The 14,303-nt window shown below is 33.6% G+C and overlaps 1 protein-coding gene across 1 annotated transcript in view; it reads left to right on the forward strand.

The window, feature by feature from the left end:
* The window catches only part of LRP1B (LDL receptor related protein 1B), a 563,267-nt gene that overhangs the window by 422,581 nt on the left and 126,383 nt on the right, over positions 1–14,303 (forward strand). The window contains exons 32-33 of the mRNA XM_072342527.1: positions 4,880–5,029; positions 13,409–13,549. Coding sequence (XP_072198628.1) covers positions 4,880–5,029; positions 13,409–13,549 — 291 coding nt within the window. The remainder of the gene's footprint in view (positions 1–4,879; positions 5,030–13,408; positions 13,550–14,303) is intronic.

Genomic DNA, 14,303 nt, shown 5'->3' on the forward strand with positions numbered 1-14,303 from the left:
TGTTATAATTAAGTTATGGCATTTTCTAGGAAATCATATCCTTTGTATGCATACTTTATTTTCATGCAGTTACCTTCTTTTTGTGGCTTCCTTTTTTTTTAAGGGAGTCAAAGCAGTTATGTCAATGTCTGTGCTGTATTAATGGACTATCAATAATGTGCTTAAATTTTAAAGGATTTATGACTTTCCATAACTGAATATATTAACAGAAACAAAACATTAGTGAAATAAATTTGACATTAGAGTTGATTTGAATAGAAGATGTCTGAGAAATGCTGTATGGTTGATTTGCTGTTACGTCTATGGAGATGTAGAGACTGTTACCTATTTATTTGGAGGAAAAAAGTGATAAAGCCACTAATTCTGAGGTGAAATGTATCCTCATAATAATATTTGGACAGTACTAAGAAGTAAGGCTGTGTGCAGACTATTGCATTGAATATCTTGTGATCATAGGTCGCAAGGTCTTGCATTGCAGTCCTTATGGCTTCTGTCATTGAATTTGTTCTGAGTAGCAATAAAGCTACTGAGCTAAATTTGTGGTAGAGTGGTAAGCACTTTTTTGTTTTTCATCTTTAAGTATATCAGTATGGTCAAAGGTTTCATGTGCAAATCCATGTAGGTTTTGTGACATTTTTCTTAGTGGACATATAGTCTCAGTGGTATAAGATGAACTATTCATGCATTTAAACATTCCTGTAAGCCTTGCAAGACTGAAGATTATGACATAAGTGTTTTACTTCACCACAGAGCTGCGAGACAATATTTTCTCTGTAGTAATGGATTAATTTAACACCTTTGAGGTCTCAGTTACTTGAAGTAGGTTATTTCAGATTGAAGGTTCCTTTTACGTAATGAGACTACAGAGATCCGTTTCTACCTTCTTTTAGCAAGTCTGAAACTGTGCAAAGTCATAAAGTAGGTAGTATATAAAGTCAGTGTGTATATGTGCACATAAAGGGAAAATGAAGTGAGCAAGAGAAGCATCAGTGAAATATTTAATTCAGTAGACATCGTGGCTTATTTTTATTGTCAGTCAGGATGAAAATGAGAAGGGATTGTTTATTTCCTCAGACATAAAACAAATTCACAGTTCTGTAGTTAAAATGAGCATTACATTTCTAATGTTATTTTCTAAATATCCAACCACATGAAATACCTGATTGTTATCATTAGCATAATGTGTTTCCATGCTATAAACTAGAAAACACCTCTGAAGGTGAGTGGCCTTTTGTTTCAAGAAACTGTGTTTTTAATATAAGTAAAAATAAATCTTGTGTAGTGCTAATTTGGAGTATTTGTGGATCTTAGTGAGAGGTCTAAGAAGTGAATTTGTTTATATAAAAATTTAAGTATAAAACTTACGATGGATACTCTGAAAATTTGTTTAGCTTTCCTAAATAAAAAAAATACATATCAGCCTGTAAAGTTAGATTTGTTTTCCAGTCTCTGGATTGGAAATATGTAGGTGTTCTCTCATTTTGAGTTGTGTTGAAAGAAGGCAACTGTTTCATTATCATCAAGATCACGTAGTTTAGTTTTTGGAAACTGATAATTTTACAAAGCTGCATTTTTGTCTTAACTGGTACATGCTATGTAGATCTTTATAATCCATCCTGCAGTTTTGAAACTTCTGTATATATCAGTTGGGACAAAAAAAAGAACCAGTTGCTGGAGTTTCACTAAATTACTTGCTGTGGGATTCAGATTTAGTGCTATATTCGACTTTTATACTTGGTGAGGCAAATTGCTTCCATCAAGGATATCTTCAGTTAAGCTCTAAAAATAAAACCATGCATCTATCGTATTATTTTTGTTAAGAAAACAGATATCATTACATTATGGAATGTTGTATTTCCAGTATGTTTTTTGCAAATCTTTGATAAAAGTGAAAGTAAATATTACTAGATCATGTCTGTAGCTATATTTGAGCGGCTGCATAATTATTGGTTATTGAGCTCTTGCTTTTTTAAACAGAACTCTATTCCTTATTCTAAATAACCTTAAACTTTCAATTTGGGTTATGATTTTAGTACTTGCCGATTTGCTACTGTAGTTCTTGCTTCATTTTTTGTCTGACTCATTATTTGAATATCACTTGCTAATTTTTTCTTTTCTATACATAGCTGAGTCTGCAAACAAAGTATAGGGATGCAAACCAAAAATCTTACTGAGTCTGTCCCATGACATTTTCTTTTAGATTAAAGAAAATTATTTCATAAATGTGTGGACATTAAGAAGTGATATCCAGATTTTAAGCACATTGCTTTTTATACATGAACTGTAAACATATGTAAACAGATAAATAATCTTTCTTAAGCCAGTAAGAAAAGAATGAGTTGACACTCTTACTTCTCTGAAAATTTTTTAAAAATCTTTTATTTCATTGACAATAATGTTAATAACGTCTGTGTCTTAACTCGCACATAAAAGATACCAGTTATAATATTAAATTTCATTGTTATTTCTTTGTGAGGAAGATACCGTGTAAATAATAATAATAATCTGCATAACGATTCTTCTGACTTCATTTCATGATGTAGTTTAATTTTAGGAAACTCTCAGCTCACTAACATCTGATCTTCAGTCCATTCACTTGCTGCTTAATGTCATGTTAGAAGGAGGAATTAGGCTATTCTTTGGGTTATTAATTGTTCCATATTAGCTTAATATAGCAGGAAGTTTACATGTTACAGCAGGTCACTACTATGGCTGTTATTTCAGAAAACTGCACTGTTGTTTTTCTTTTATACCCTTTATTAGTTATCAGATGTAGGAGCTCACCTTGATGAACAGTAGCAGTTCATACCTAGCGGACAATTCTGGGCTATATGAAGCACTCTGAGACTGTGATACTAGGTCTTCAAGGATAGTGAGCCTGTTTTCCTTATACCTCAATCTTTTGAAAAGCAGGACATTTAGAGACATGTCTTGGTGGTCAAATAATGATGAATCCTTTCAAATTGATATTATGGGCATACGTTATTGTCATCAGGTAGCTGCTAACACAGACACTATATGTTTCTTTTCCACAATGCACATGCTGTGGGTCATTTTGACATCCTTGAGAAAGTACATAAGCTGGCCATTCACATGAGAATGTGTTGTAACTGTGGCACCTAAATCAAGCAAATCACATGTTTTCAATAATAAAACCAGGAAAATTCATGAAAAATAAACATGTTTGTTTGTTTTGCTTTACATTAGAAATAATAGTTACAATGCTACAGAAAAAATGTTCTGGAAAATTAAACTTACAGAGAAGGAGATCAGTTGATGCTGTGTAATTGGCATACCCATGCATGGAAATATTAATAACTAAAATAGTAGAAAACCTGCCAGTATAACATTGTAATTGTTGTATAGGTAACATTTAGAGCATCATCATTAGTAGATCTCTGTGCCTGAAATCAGTGAGCAGTTATGAAATTACAGGGAGTAGCAACGGCTATATGATTATTTCCTCTGTACCTGTGTAGCACCTTTGTAACTCAGTGATAGGGTTCATCCACATTCTCTGGGTGGTTTCCTGTGCTAGGCTGAAGTACTGCTGCTCTCTACAGTATGTTGCACTACCTTTTCACTTGGATCAATGCTTATTGTGCAAGCTGGAAAGCACTTTGATGCAAAGAGATGTTGCTAGATCCATCTGCCAAAGCAACTTCATCCTTATCCTCCCTTTAGTTTGAGTCGCTTATCTGCTAACCTACATGCTTGCAGAGGGGAAGAAGTCTCAGTAACTTTAAAGAAAATGGAAAACTGCTTTTGAAAAGCTTACAAAAGTGGGCGCCTTTTGGCCTACAGTGTCAAATGTCCGTAAAGGAGTAGTGGCGTGATGCCAGTTCTAAGTACTGCTGCACATGGCACTGCTTCCTCCTGTCACAGTTTTGAAAGTGGGTCTTCCTTTCTGCAGAGAGGCAGATTACAGGATAGAAGTTCTCTTATGCTGTGCAGTTTCTGGATGCTGACTTTTGCAGTGAAATATGGTTTCTTTTGGTGGCATTTTTATTTTGAATGCTTAACGTGAGTTATGGGAAAAGTCTGGTACAAAAGCACATTATTGTGTTCTGTATTGTCACAATGCCAAGCAGATTTCTCAGTGGAAAATTCATTCCTGCATTTTCTTCAACGTTTTTAAAAGATTAGAGGATATGAAATATATTATCTTTTAATTCTTTATTTCTTTTAGAAAATTATATATTTGCTTTATTTAGTAGGTTTTTTGCATGTATTTCTAAGTTTTCTTGCATCTAATTCCAAAGAGTTGATCATGATGTCTGTTTACTATGAAACCAAAATAAAATGTGTACTGAAAATGCTTATTGGCATTAAGTTGTGGTACTGTTGATTTTTTCAGCATTTTAAGAAGATAACTGTGTATGTAGAGAATAGACTCTTTGTAGTCCTTAAACACACACAAAAAAATTTGTTGTTTGTTTTGGTTGGTTGTTTTTTGTTGTTCTTTTTTTAAGTCTGAGTGTTCATAAGTTTAAAATAAATCGTTGGGTTCTGGCTGACATTTCTTAGTAGTTAATGACCTCTCTAAGGACTTGGGCTCTTTCTCAGTGCCAGATGGTCCTTTCATCAGTCACTGATTCATTTCTGCAGATGTTTGAAGAAATAGAAGGCAGAAACATTTCAAGAAAAATGTTGTTTTCACTACAAATGGCTAAATTTATTTGGTTTTGTTGATTTCTTAAGTTTGAGTGGATGGCAATTATGTGCATATATGTGTATGTTTTCTTGAATACACTCTTTTATGGGAAAAAGGGCTTAATACTAAGTGTGTTAGGTATTAAAGCCAAAGTTGAAGTTGTATTAATTACAGGTAATTACATGTATATACATATATGTAATGTATTGATTACTGTAATTACAGGTTTATCGATAGATTATGTGGAGAACAAACTTTACTGGATCAGTTCAGGAAATGGAACCATTAATAGATGCAACCTTGATGGTGGCAATCTTGAAATAATAGACTCAATGAAAGAAGATTTACCGAAAGCCACAGCTTTAACCATAATGGGTAAGTCCAGTGGTAACAGCAGTGATTTTCAAACAATTGCTTGCTAATTGATTATGAACCAACAAAAACTTGGGAAAAAAACAAATCATATATGATAAAATATATGACAGCACATGCAAAACTTGTTGTGAGAGAAGTTTACATTAATGGAAGAGCTGGATTCTCAGGTGTCTGTTGTGTAATGTTCTGGTGCTAAGTTGGCTGAAAAATAAGCTTTTTATTTCTCAGCATTGCACCTTAGGAATGTCAGGATGCAAAGTTTTTTAAACATTCCAAACATAATAAAAATATAATTGAATAAAAAGAAGGAAGTTCATATTAGGACTGTTTTCTAAAAATGAGTCTTAATATTTCAGATTGAATATGTCACAGAATTTACTGTATTTCTCATGTGCTTCTACAGCTCTTGGCCCTCACTGGAACTAGGATACAGTGTTAAGAAATTATGGCTTGACTCAGAATTAGTGATTTATATTCTTCCAAAGATCACTAGAAATACAAATGCAATCTTTCTGCTTTTCCTTTAAGTGCTTTGCTTACCTTTGTGCTAATTTAATTCAAAATGATTTTAATTGCTCTGGGATGGTTTTGAGAAATTCTATTGACATCTAGATTTTTTTTTACATAGATAACTCATCAAATGCTAGTCTCCTTTAAAAAGTGTTTTGTCTAGTTGATTAACTATGCACATGTGCTTTTGAAGATTACTTTAAATGATCTCCTAAGACTGTACACACACTGTGTACATTAAGTCATATTTTAAAGCAGTAACTGCTTAAAGTGCTTAAAGAACTTTATTATGAAAATATTTAGCATGTATTGAATCATAAATATTATATAGTTGGAGAGGTGAAGTTTCTGTATATACATTCATAAACCAAGTTTTGTGTCAGAAGTAGTTATGAATGTTAATACAGAAAAATTGTCTTTTGTTTATTAGATTGTAATTCAAAACTAAATGAATAGATCTTTACTTCAGGGAGCTATTGGAGGTCTTTAATATGAGATGTTGTGAAGAATATTTGTTCTTACTGTCACTGAAATATGTATGGTATCAAGTCTTTATCCATGGTTCACAGAAGCTACAAGAGTGACGGTCCATCTGGGATATTGAATAAAGAGTTTATAGCTATCATTTGAAGAAATATTTCATGCTTGTTTATGTGAAAGTAGTTTTTGCCAGTATGGAGAGGCAAGTATTTTTGCAGCTTAGTTTTTAAGAATATATATTAAGCATGAGCATATCCCTGTTATATATGCGGACTGGGAGAATAAGTCCTTGAGAGTAACCCTGCTAAGTAGGACTTGACATAAGCCAGCAGTGTGTGCATGCAGCCCAGAGAGCCAACAGTATCCTGGGCTGCATCAGAAGAAGGGTGGCCAGCAGGAGGTGGCCCAAGGGTAGGGATTTTCCCTCTCTACTCTGGTCTTGTGAGGCCCCATCTGGAGTGTTGTGTCCAGGTCTGGGTCCCCAACAGAGAAAAGAAATAAAGCTTTTGGAAGGAGTCTAGAGGAGGACCGTGAAATGATCAGAGAGCTGGAGAACCTGTCCTACAAAGGTGGGCTGGGATGGGCTAATTCAGTTTGGAGAAAAGGCTTTAGGGAGACCTCCTGTTGGCTATCCAGTATTTTAAAGGGGTTATAAACTGAGAAACTTTTTAGACAGATAGTGATATGTCAAGGGCAAATGGTTTTAAACTAAAGGAGAAAAGATTTAGATTATGTTTTGGGGGGAAGTTTTTCCCTGAGAGGGTAGTAAGACACTGGAACAGGCTGCCCAGAGAGGTTATGGATACCTTGTCCCTGGAGATGCTCAAGTCCAGGTTGGATGGGGTCCTGGGCAACCTGATCTTGATCTAGGTACTTGATCTAGGTAACCCTGCCTGCAGGAGGGTAATTGGAACTTCATGGTCCTTGAGGTCCTTCCGACTCAGGCCATTTAATGATTCTTTTATGTAGTAGTTTAGGATTCCTTATTTTTGAGTAATGACAAGTATTCGTACTTGAAATTGATCATGCGTTTTTCTGTTTGTTCCATTTTTTAGTTTTGCCTTTTTTTAGGAACCACACGTGATAAACTGCAATAAGACACTGAAGTATTGTAGTATGCACTGTAGCTTACAGTATTGTATGCACTGATTGAAAAATGTGGAAATTTCTTATTCATTTCTCTTGTATGGTTTTATGTTGTGGAATATACTGTAGCAACACATGATGCCATTTGTATTGCTGAAGTTCTGATAGATTTACATTAGCTTCTTGTACACAAGAATTGGTAGATAGAAAACAAATCAAATCACGTTCTTGGCATTGGGTGTTTTTCCAAGTAAAACTAGTATTTTGGAAAGCTTAATTTTATTAATTTAATATGTCATATATATGATTGTGTCATATTGTTGTTTATGTTTCCACTGAGGCAGAAAGAAGAGTTGGGAGTATTTTTGTTATCTAGAGTAGTCATGCCTCAGTCATAGTACATTGATCAGTTGGTCTTGATCATTAGAGGCTTTTTTGGGCTAAACTGCTAAAACCAAGAAAAAAAGTTGTTTTGCTAGTGAAGTGACTATAATCTGTACTGAGGTAGCCGTAGTCCTTACAGAAGGCAAAGAAAATTAATGGGTCTTTTAACAATTTCCAAGACATTTTATGTTGTTACAGTTCACATTCCTAAAGATTTTTTTCTAGCTAACCATTGTAAATTGTTTGGAAGTTAAGTGCTGTTATTTCAGTTATTTACTGTTGTTTAGTCCTGTCTAGACTTTAAGTAATTTTCTTACTATTAGATCCTTTAGTACAGAAGGAATGAGAGATGCATTCCTTCCTTGGCATGAAAAAATAACAAAAATGTTGATGTCAAGGTGGCCCTCAGGATTATCTCCAAAGGAAATGGAAACAAGTTATGTAATTCACATTTTTCTGTACTTTATTTTGTCTATTTATTTTTTCCTGCTCAAGTGTCAGTCATCTTTATTTTTCCATAGACTAAGCTCCAGAATTCCTAGTCTTTTGGTTGCTGCCTTTGCTACGTATTTTGATGCGTGATATATGTACAATGGAAGTTAGATTCCTTTAGCAAGTGATGCACTTTAACATGCCCAAATTTACTATTTTTCCATGACCTTACGCATATAAAGTTTAATTTGTCCCATTACTTTTCTGTATTGCTAAGGTGCTCCAGAAGTGCATTCAGTGCATGTGAATGCAACAGCAGCTATTTTTAATTAAATCACTATTCAGAAATGTGCATTAATGCTTTTGTTTAGCACCTCTCACTGTTTATCATCTGACATTTGGTCAATGGTAATTTTCTTCTGCTGCTATATTAAGGATTCATTTTGTTTTGTTTAAATCTTGTGAAGTTTCTTCTGATCTTTTATCCACTTCTCTGATTCACAGCCCTCTGTTTCCTGCGTAATTTTAACACCTACTTCTGACACCATTTACAAGATACCAAAACATTAAAAGTATTTGTTAACTTGTGATGTTCCTGATGAGAGAATCTCTGATTTTACAGTATGATACGAGATACTTTTCAAGATTAAGAGAATGAGAAAATATTTTCTGTGCTTGTGTTAAGATTCGCTTGAGTTTAAAATATGATATTCCATATCTGATTTTTGCACTTTTGCTGGTAGCTGTGTAGCTGTCTGTCAGAGATATTTGAGCACATTTTGCATCAGCACATCACAGAAATATAGTTTACATAAAATTAGGAAAATCAAGTAACTTCTTTAGAAAATAGGAATATGATGTAGATTGTTATAATGAAGACATAATTTGTTGTACATTAGTGTTTTGGGTTTTTTTTGTTTGTTTGTTTGTTTTGTTTTTTTTTACAATTAATATTCATGGTAGAAACCTCAAAGGAAATGTTCTATGGTGGTAGGTGTTAGTGTTTCTCTTGTCATACTTAATATGAAATATAGTAACCTCATATACTGAATGATTCTGTGTATAAATGCTACTTCTATTGAAATTAATGTTAAAAAAAAAATCAACAGTACAACAAAATCACATATATAATAGCTTATCAGTGGGAATGTGCATATTATAATTATATCTTTTGAATATAAATTGTTTATAATGCAGCCTTCAAGCTATATTATCAATCAAACAGGTAGGCAGTATTTCATTTTTGACAGAACACGTTAGTTCATATTGACAAAATATATTCATGCTACTTTTATGTCATGTGGTTGGCTGATGTTTTACTTGATTTATTTTTTTTTTTCCTTTTTTCCTGAACAAACTTTAGAAAAAAGCACCATAAAGCATTTCTAGTAACTTAAGTGGTGGGAACTGCGACTTCCCTGAAAGTGATTGTTAAATGGAAGGGGCCGCTTCAATCAGGAAACTTCAGATACATACACCTTAATTTTCCAAGTCATCAGTCTTCTAATTGCCATAACACCATTCATTACATTAGCATTAATATATGAAATATATCTAGGCAATTTGCCCAGTTCTAAGTACAGTACATAGTTGTCTTCCATAAATACTCAAGCTATCATTAATGAAAACTAATGGCCCATCAAAATTTGCATTCAGAGTACAGCTTGAAATCTCCAAAGGACTGTCCACAATGCAAGTGTAGCAATTTTTGGCATTTTAAATTGCTGTTTCCCAATATGTTGCTGCACTTAATGCTAATTACCCAACAAAATGGATAAATACAACACTTTTTAATATTTATTATAGCACAGTTTCAGCAAGAAGATTTTAATGAATGATTGTACAACTTTCTGGGTAGTATAATCAAGCCAGTTTGATATTTAAAGATTTCAAATAGTTATTTACTATTTTCTTCTTATATTCTGACTTCCTAGATAAGGTAGCATCAGAAATACATTTTATTTAACTGATTTAATATTCCTGACAAAATATCTTAGGTATTTTTATTGCTGCAAATATAGGAGTTTATCCATAGTTGAAGATTATCAGAATTACAATTTCAGATTTAGAACATAAAATTCTGTGACTTTAAAGTGCTAAACTACAGAGTGTTGGTCAGTCACTGCTGGCCTTAGTGACCAAGAAATAACCTGCAGTGAGGTGGAAGGAGACCATCTTACTGCCTAGATTTTGTACAGGAACTAAAGACTCTGGAAGGGTGTTGTGGCATCTAAGGGGAAATGAGAGACAGACATTGTAAAATACGTTATGGACTGTGGAGCTTACACATAAGCCTTGAATTTTGAGGCCATCACATCAAAGATCTTCACAGGCTTTGGAGTCTTTGAGAACTAATGTGTTCAGGGATTGAAATGAGAAGAATGGCTATGGTTTCTGTGCCAGTTATGGGCTGTTAGCTCTTTGGAGTTTGAAATAAGAGCTGCCAAAAATTATATTCTGATATGTTGCGAAATTAAGCCACTTTTCATTTTTTCCATTAATTAATACCTATTGATTATAAGTTGGTTTGTTTTTTGTTTTTTGTGTACTTAAAGGCATTAAAAGAAATGAAGTTCACTCATAAACTTATACATAGCTAGGCATTTTGATTTAGTAGAAGCACTGTCAAATGAGCAATGTTTGCAGCAGAAGAGGAACCAGGGAACACTGACTTCCTGTCTCCTGTATGTTGAAAGCAGTAACTTCGACTTTCTTTTATTCTAGAACCTCATCTCAGTTTTTCTCTTCCTCTTCTGCACAACAAATCTCTCTATTGCAAGGACTTTTTCCCTCCATTCCCATGTTCAAATTTTGCTATCACAGTACCCCATTTCCATCGCACATCTTTTAAGTATTTCCAATTGTTTTTCATCCACTCCACTTTCCATCTTCTCTATGTCATGACAAAATATGTACTGTTGCCTCTCTTAGGCTGCACGTAAAGTGATAAACTTGCCAGTAAATGTGCTGCTTGACCATTTGGCTGCCAGAAAGGAAGAGGGCTTCAATCATTCAATCATTCAGCTGTTCTGCAATATTACTGGGGTTCAAGCAGACAAGATTTTGTACAGAGTGTCTTGTGAGCTTGTTGAGGAAATAGGACATGTGTGTTCTTAGTTGTCTTTCAGAAGTAAATCTGTACTTTGGTAAAGATTACATTTGTTCTGTGCACCAATATATATTCTCCCCTTCTCCCCCCAGTATTTCAGTTTTTAGCACTAGCAAAAGTACTTAATGTCTTTATTGTGAAAAATGGAAATCAGGATGTCAACGATCTTATTGTATCTGGTAGAAATAGCTAGCAGCGCTTTGCATTATTTTTGTTTGTCCAGAGCTAGAAACATCCAGAAGTTCTTCACTGAAATAATGAGTTTATGCAATGTCTGAAGGATGACATTAAGAGTTAGCAATGGCTAAGTGTTTTCTGTATGTTTGGTGTGCTCTGTGTTTCAGTCTCACCCAGATAGAAAAGGACTGTTTTGCTTTGATTCCAACAACCATTGAGACTGATGAATAGATGGGAACAAGCTGGCTGAAATTAATTGATAAAAATGAAAAAAAAATGTTATAAGGGAAACAACTGAAGGCCTTGGCATTGGTTAGGTAAGGAGCTCTTCATTGTGAACATTCAGTTGCAAAGATTTAGCTGAGTTCTCATTTTGGAACTTAAAGTTTGTAGTTGTTTAGTCTTAAATTAGAAAGTATTATTACTATTTGCATTATTCTTTTAGAAATACTTGCATTTCAGTAATACGTATTTGTAATGTCAGTTCATACTTCAGTTTTCACTAGACTGAACTGCTGCCATGGAACTCATGGAAGAAATTTATGTAGAAGATAATATTTGTATTAAGCAAAGCATCTTATCCTTATTGTCTAATGCTGGTGCATTGTATGTGAAATTTCAAAGGCTTTTTTGCTTCTTTCTTGGCACATAGCAAGTCACAAAAACATGTCATGGTCAATTTCAGTAGCCTGATTCTGAAGTTGTTGTGGTCTCAGATGTGATGCGAGGGTGAGAAGTTCTTGGGCATTCCTAGCTCATGACACTTGACTAGTCCCTGTCACAAGACTGTCCATTGTCACTCCAGTATCATCTTTCAAAAACTGACGGGAGGTTGCTGTTGTGGAACATTGTTCTAAGGTCTTGATGTCATCCTTCAGATCTGTGCTAAAGCTAATTAAGCATTTTAAATGCATACAAATACAAAGAAACAGCAGATGACTGAAGGACGTTTCTAGAGTTCTGATCTCATCTCCTTTCAGTCTTTACTGTCTTCCATGCCTTAGCAACAGGGAATAAAATTTTTGTTTGAGAGCTTCAGAACAGGGTTTTTGGAAGTGTATTTTTCATATTCTTTCCTTCTATTTTCATTACTTTCTCTTACTGTATTTCTTGACAAGTCATCTTAAAATGTGTGATATTTTCCTTTATTTAATGCTTTTCACTTTGTCCATGTTGTAACTTATTTTATAGTTCACTTGTATTTGTGCACGAAGCTTCAAATATTGAAAACTTGATAGGGATACTGCCCAATGGAGGTTTGAGGTAAATTAGTATAGTTTACTACCCTAAGGAAATGATAAACCATTAACATCAGTGTATTTTGTTGGCTTTTGTTAGGTTAAAATAAAAAGCCTAATGAGCTCATTAACTGCAGAGGCTCTGAATTCCAGAAGGCACTGAGTCAGTTTGTTGTATGATAAAGAAAATGGCACTGATAGATGTCATGTTTTTCCAAACAAAACTAATATTTATATTGAAATGATGTTTCAAAATAATATTTTCCTGAAGTGATGTAAGTGAAGCGGAGACAATATATTTCTCCTGTTTACATTTCAGTTTTTTGACATTTCTATCAAATAGCTTATCTGTTTCAATTCTTAGGAAGAAGATTATTTTTACAGTAATATGTATATATTTGTATCTTATTTTTAATGAAAGTTCATATTTCATAGTAAACAATGTAAGTACAGGAAAAAGTGATCAAACATAGCTTCTAGCCTCATTTCACTTAGAATCCTGCCTGAATTTCAGGGAAATCTTCATGACTCATTAATGCTTTTTTCTATGATTTTAATACTACATGAAATTTATGATAATCCTTTTTATTACTGTTATCAATATGAACTCAGTGATTTCAAACTTTAAGACAAGATTAACAAGATTCTTAATGATTTTCATGATCGTTTTCATACTTAACAATTTGAACATTCAAGTCAGTGAAAACTTGGAACTTGAGTTCCTGTTTTCTTCACATACATAATGAATGGATATAGAAAGGTCTGTGGACAAATCATGTTTAGCAGGAGTACTGAGTATGTGTTTTGTAATCTTTTGTAATTGTATATAATTCACAGCTTTTTCTTACATGCGATCAGAGCTCAAAAGAAAAGAGCTCAAATGATTTTCCCAACATACTTTTCAAATGTGTATAATTCATAATGATCACTCCTCTTAGTTTTCAAAACTTGAATTTTTTACAGATAAAAAGCTTTGGTGGGCAGACCAGAATTTAGCTCAGATTGGAACCTGTAACAAACGAGATGGAAGAAACCCAACTATCCTACGAAACAAGACTTCGGGTGTTGTGCATATGAAAGTATACGATAAAGCAGCACAGCAAGGTAAACTTTAAACATTTTTAACCAGCTTTTAGGTTGTCTGATATCTTTTCCCATGTTACCTTCCAAATGTTCTTAGGAAACAAAAAAAAAATAAAAAATAATTGTCATTGTAATTCAATTCTGAAATACCTTAAAATGTTTTAGTATTGAATAAATTGTTGATTTAAGGTAATTGATTATGTCTCTCTGTGTACTTCAATTTATTAGATAGTTTATATACTACACTGTAGTGATGAAGTTCTATGAAGAGTCTAAGCTTAAATTTTTTTGCAAAAATTAGTTATGATACAATATGATTTAAATAAGTAAAGTCATTAACATTCTAGATTACCTACTGCCCTTAAGGTCTTTTAATGCACTTAAATTGACAGAAAATACAGCAGAAAAATAGGGGAATATTAAGAATATTGCTGGAACTGAACTGGCAAAGTGGGAGTTGATATAATATGAATATGTGCAGTTTGAAGTCATGCTGCACATATTTTTATGAGTTTGGGGGTTATCAGAGTTGAAGATATTTGGGAGGTTCTTCTTTAGAAGTCCTAACTTAATCCCACAGAACACAAGTAAGAAAGAAAGGCTTTTGTAGCTGTTCCACTCATTTCCCTAGGAAGTCATATATTACAGTTTGGTATTGACAAAGCTACTAAAATTTTACCCAGATTTTGCTTTTCTTTTCTTAATGGAAGATGAATGCAAAGAGCATTGACATGAACACAATGTTCTTCAACTTGTCAGTAACTTATTTTATAGA

Source organism: Excalfactoria chinensis, chromosome 7, assembly GCF_039878825.1.
Source record: "Excalfactoria chinensis isolate bCotChi1 chromosome 7, bCotChi1.hap2, whole genome shotgun sequence".
Taxonomy (NCBI): Eukaryota; Metazoa; Chordata; class Aves; order Galliformes; family Phasianidae; genus Excalfactoria; species Excalfactoria chinensis.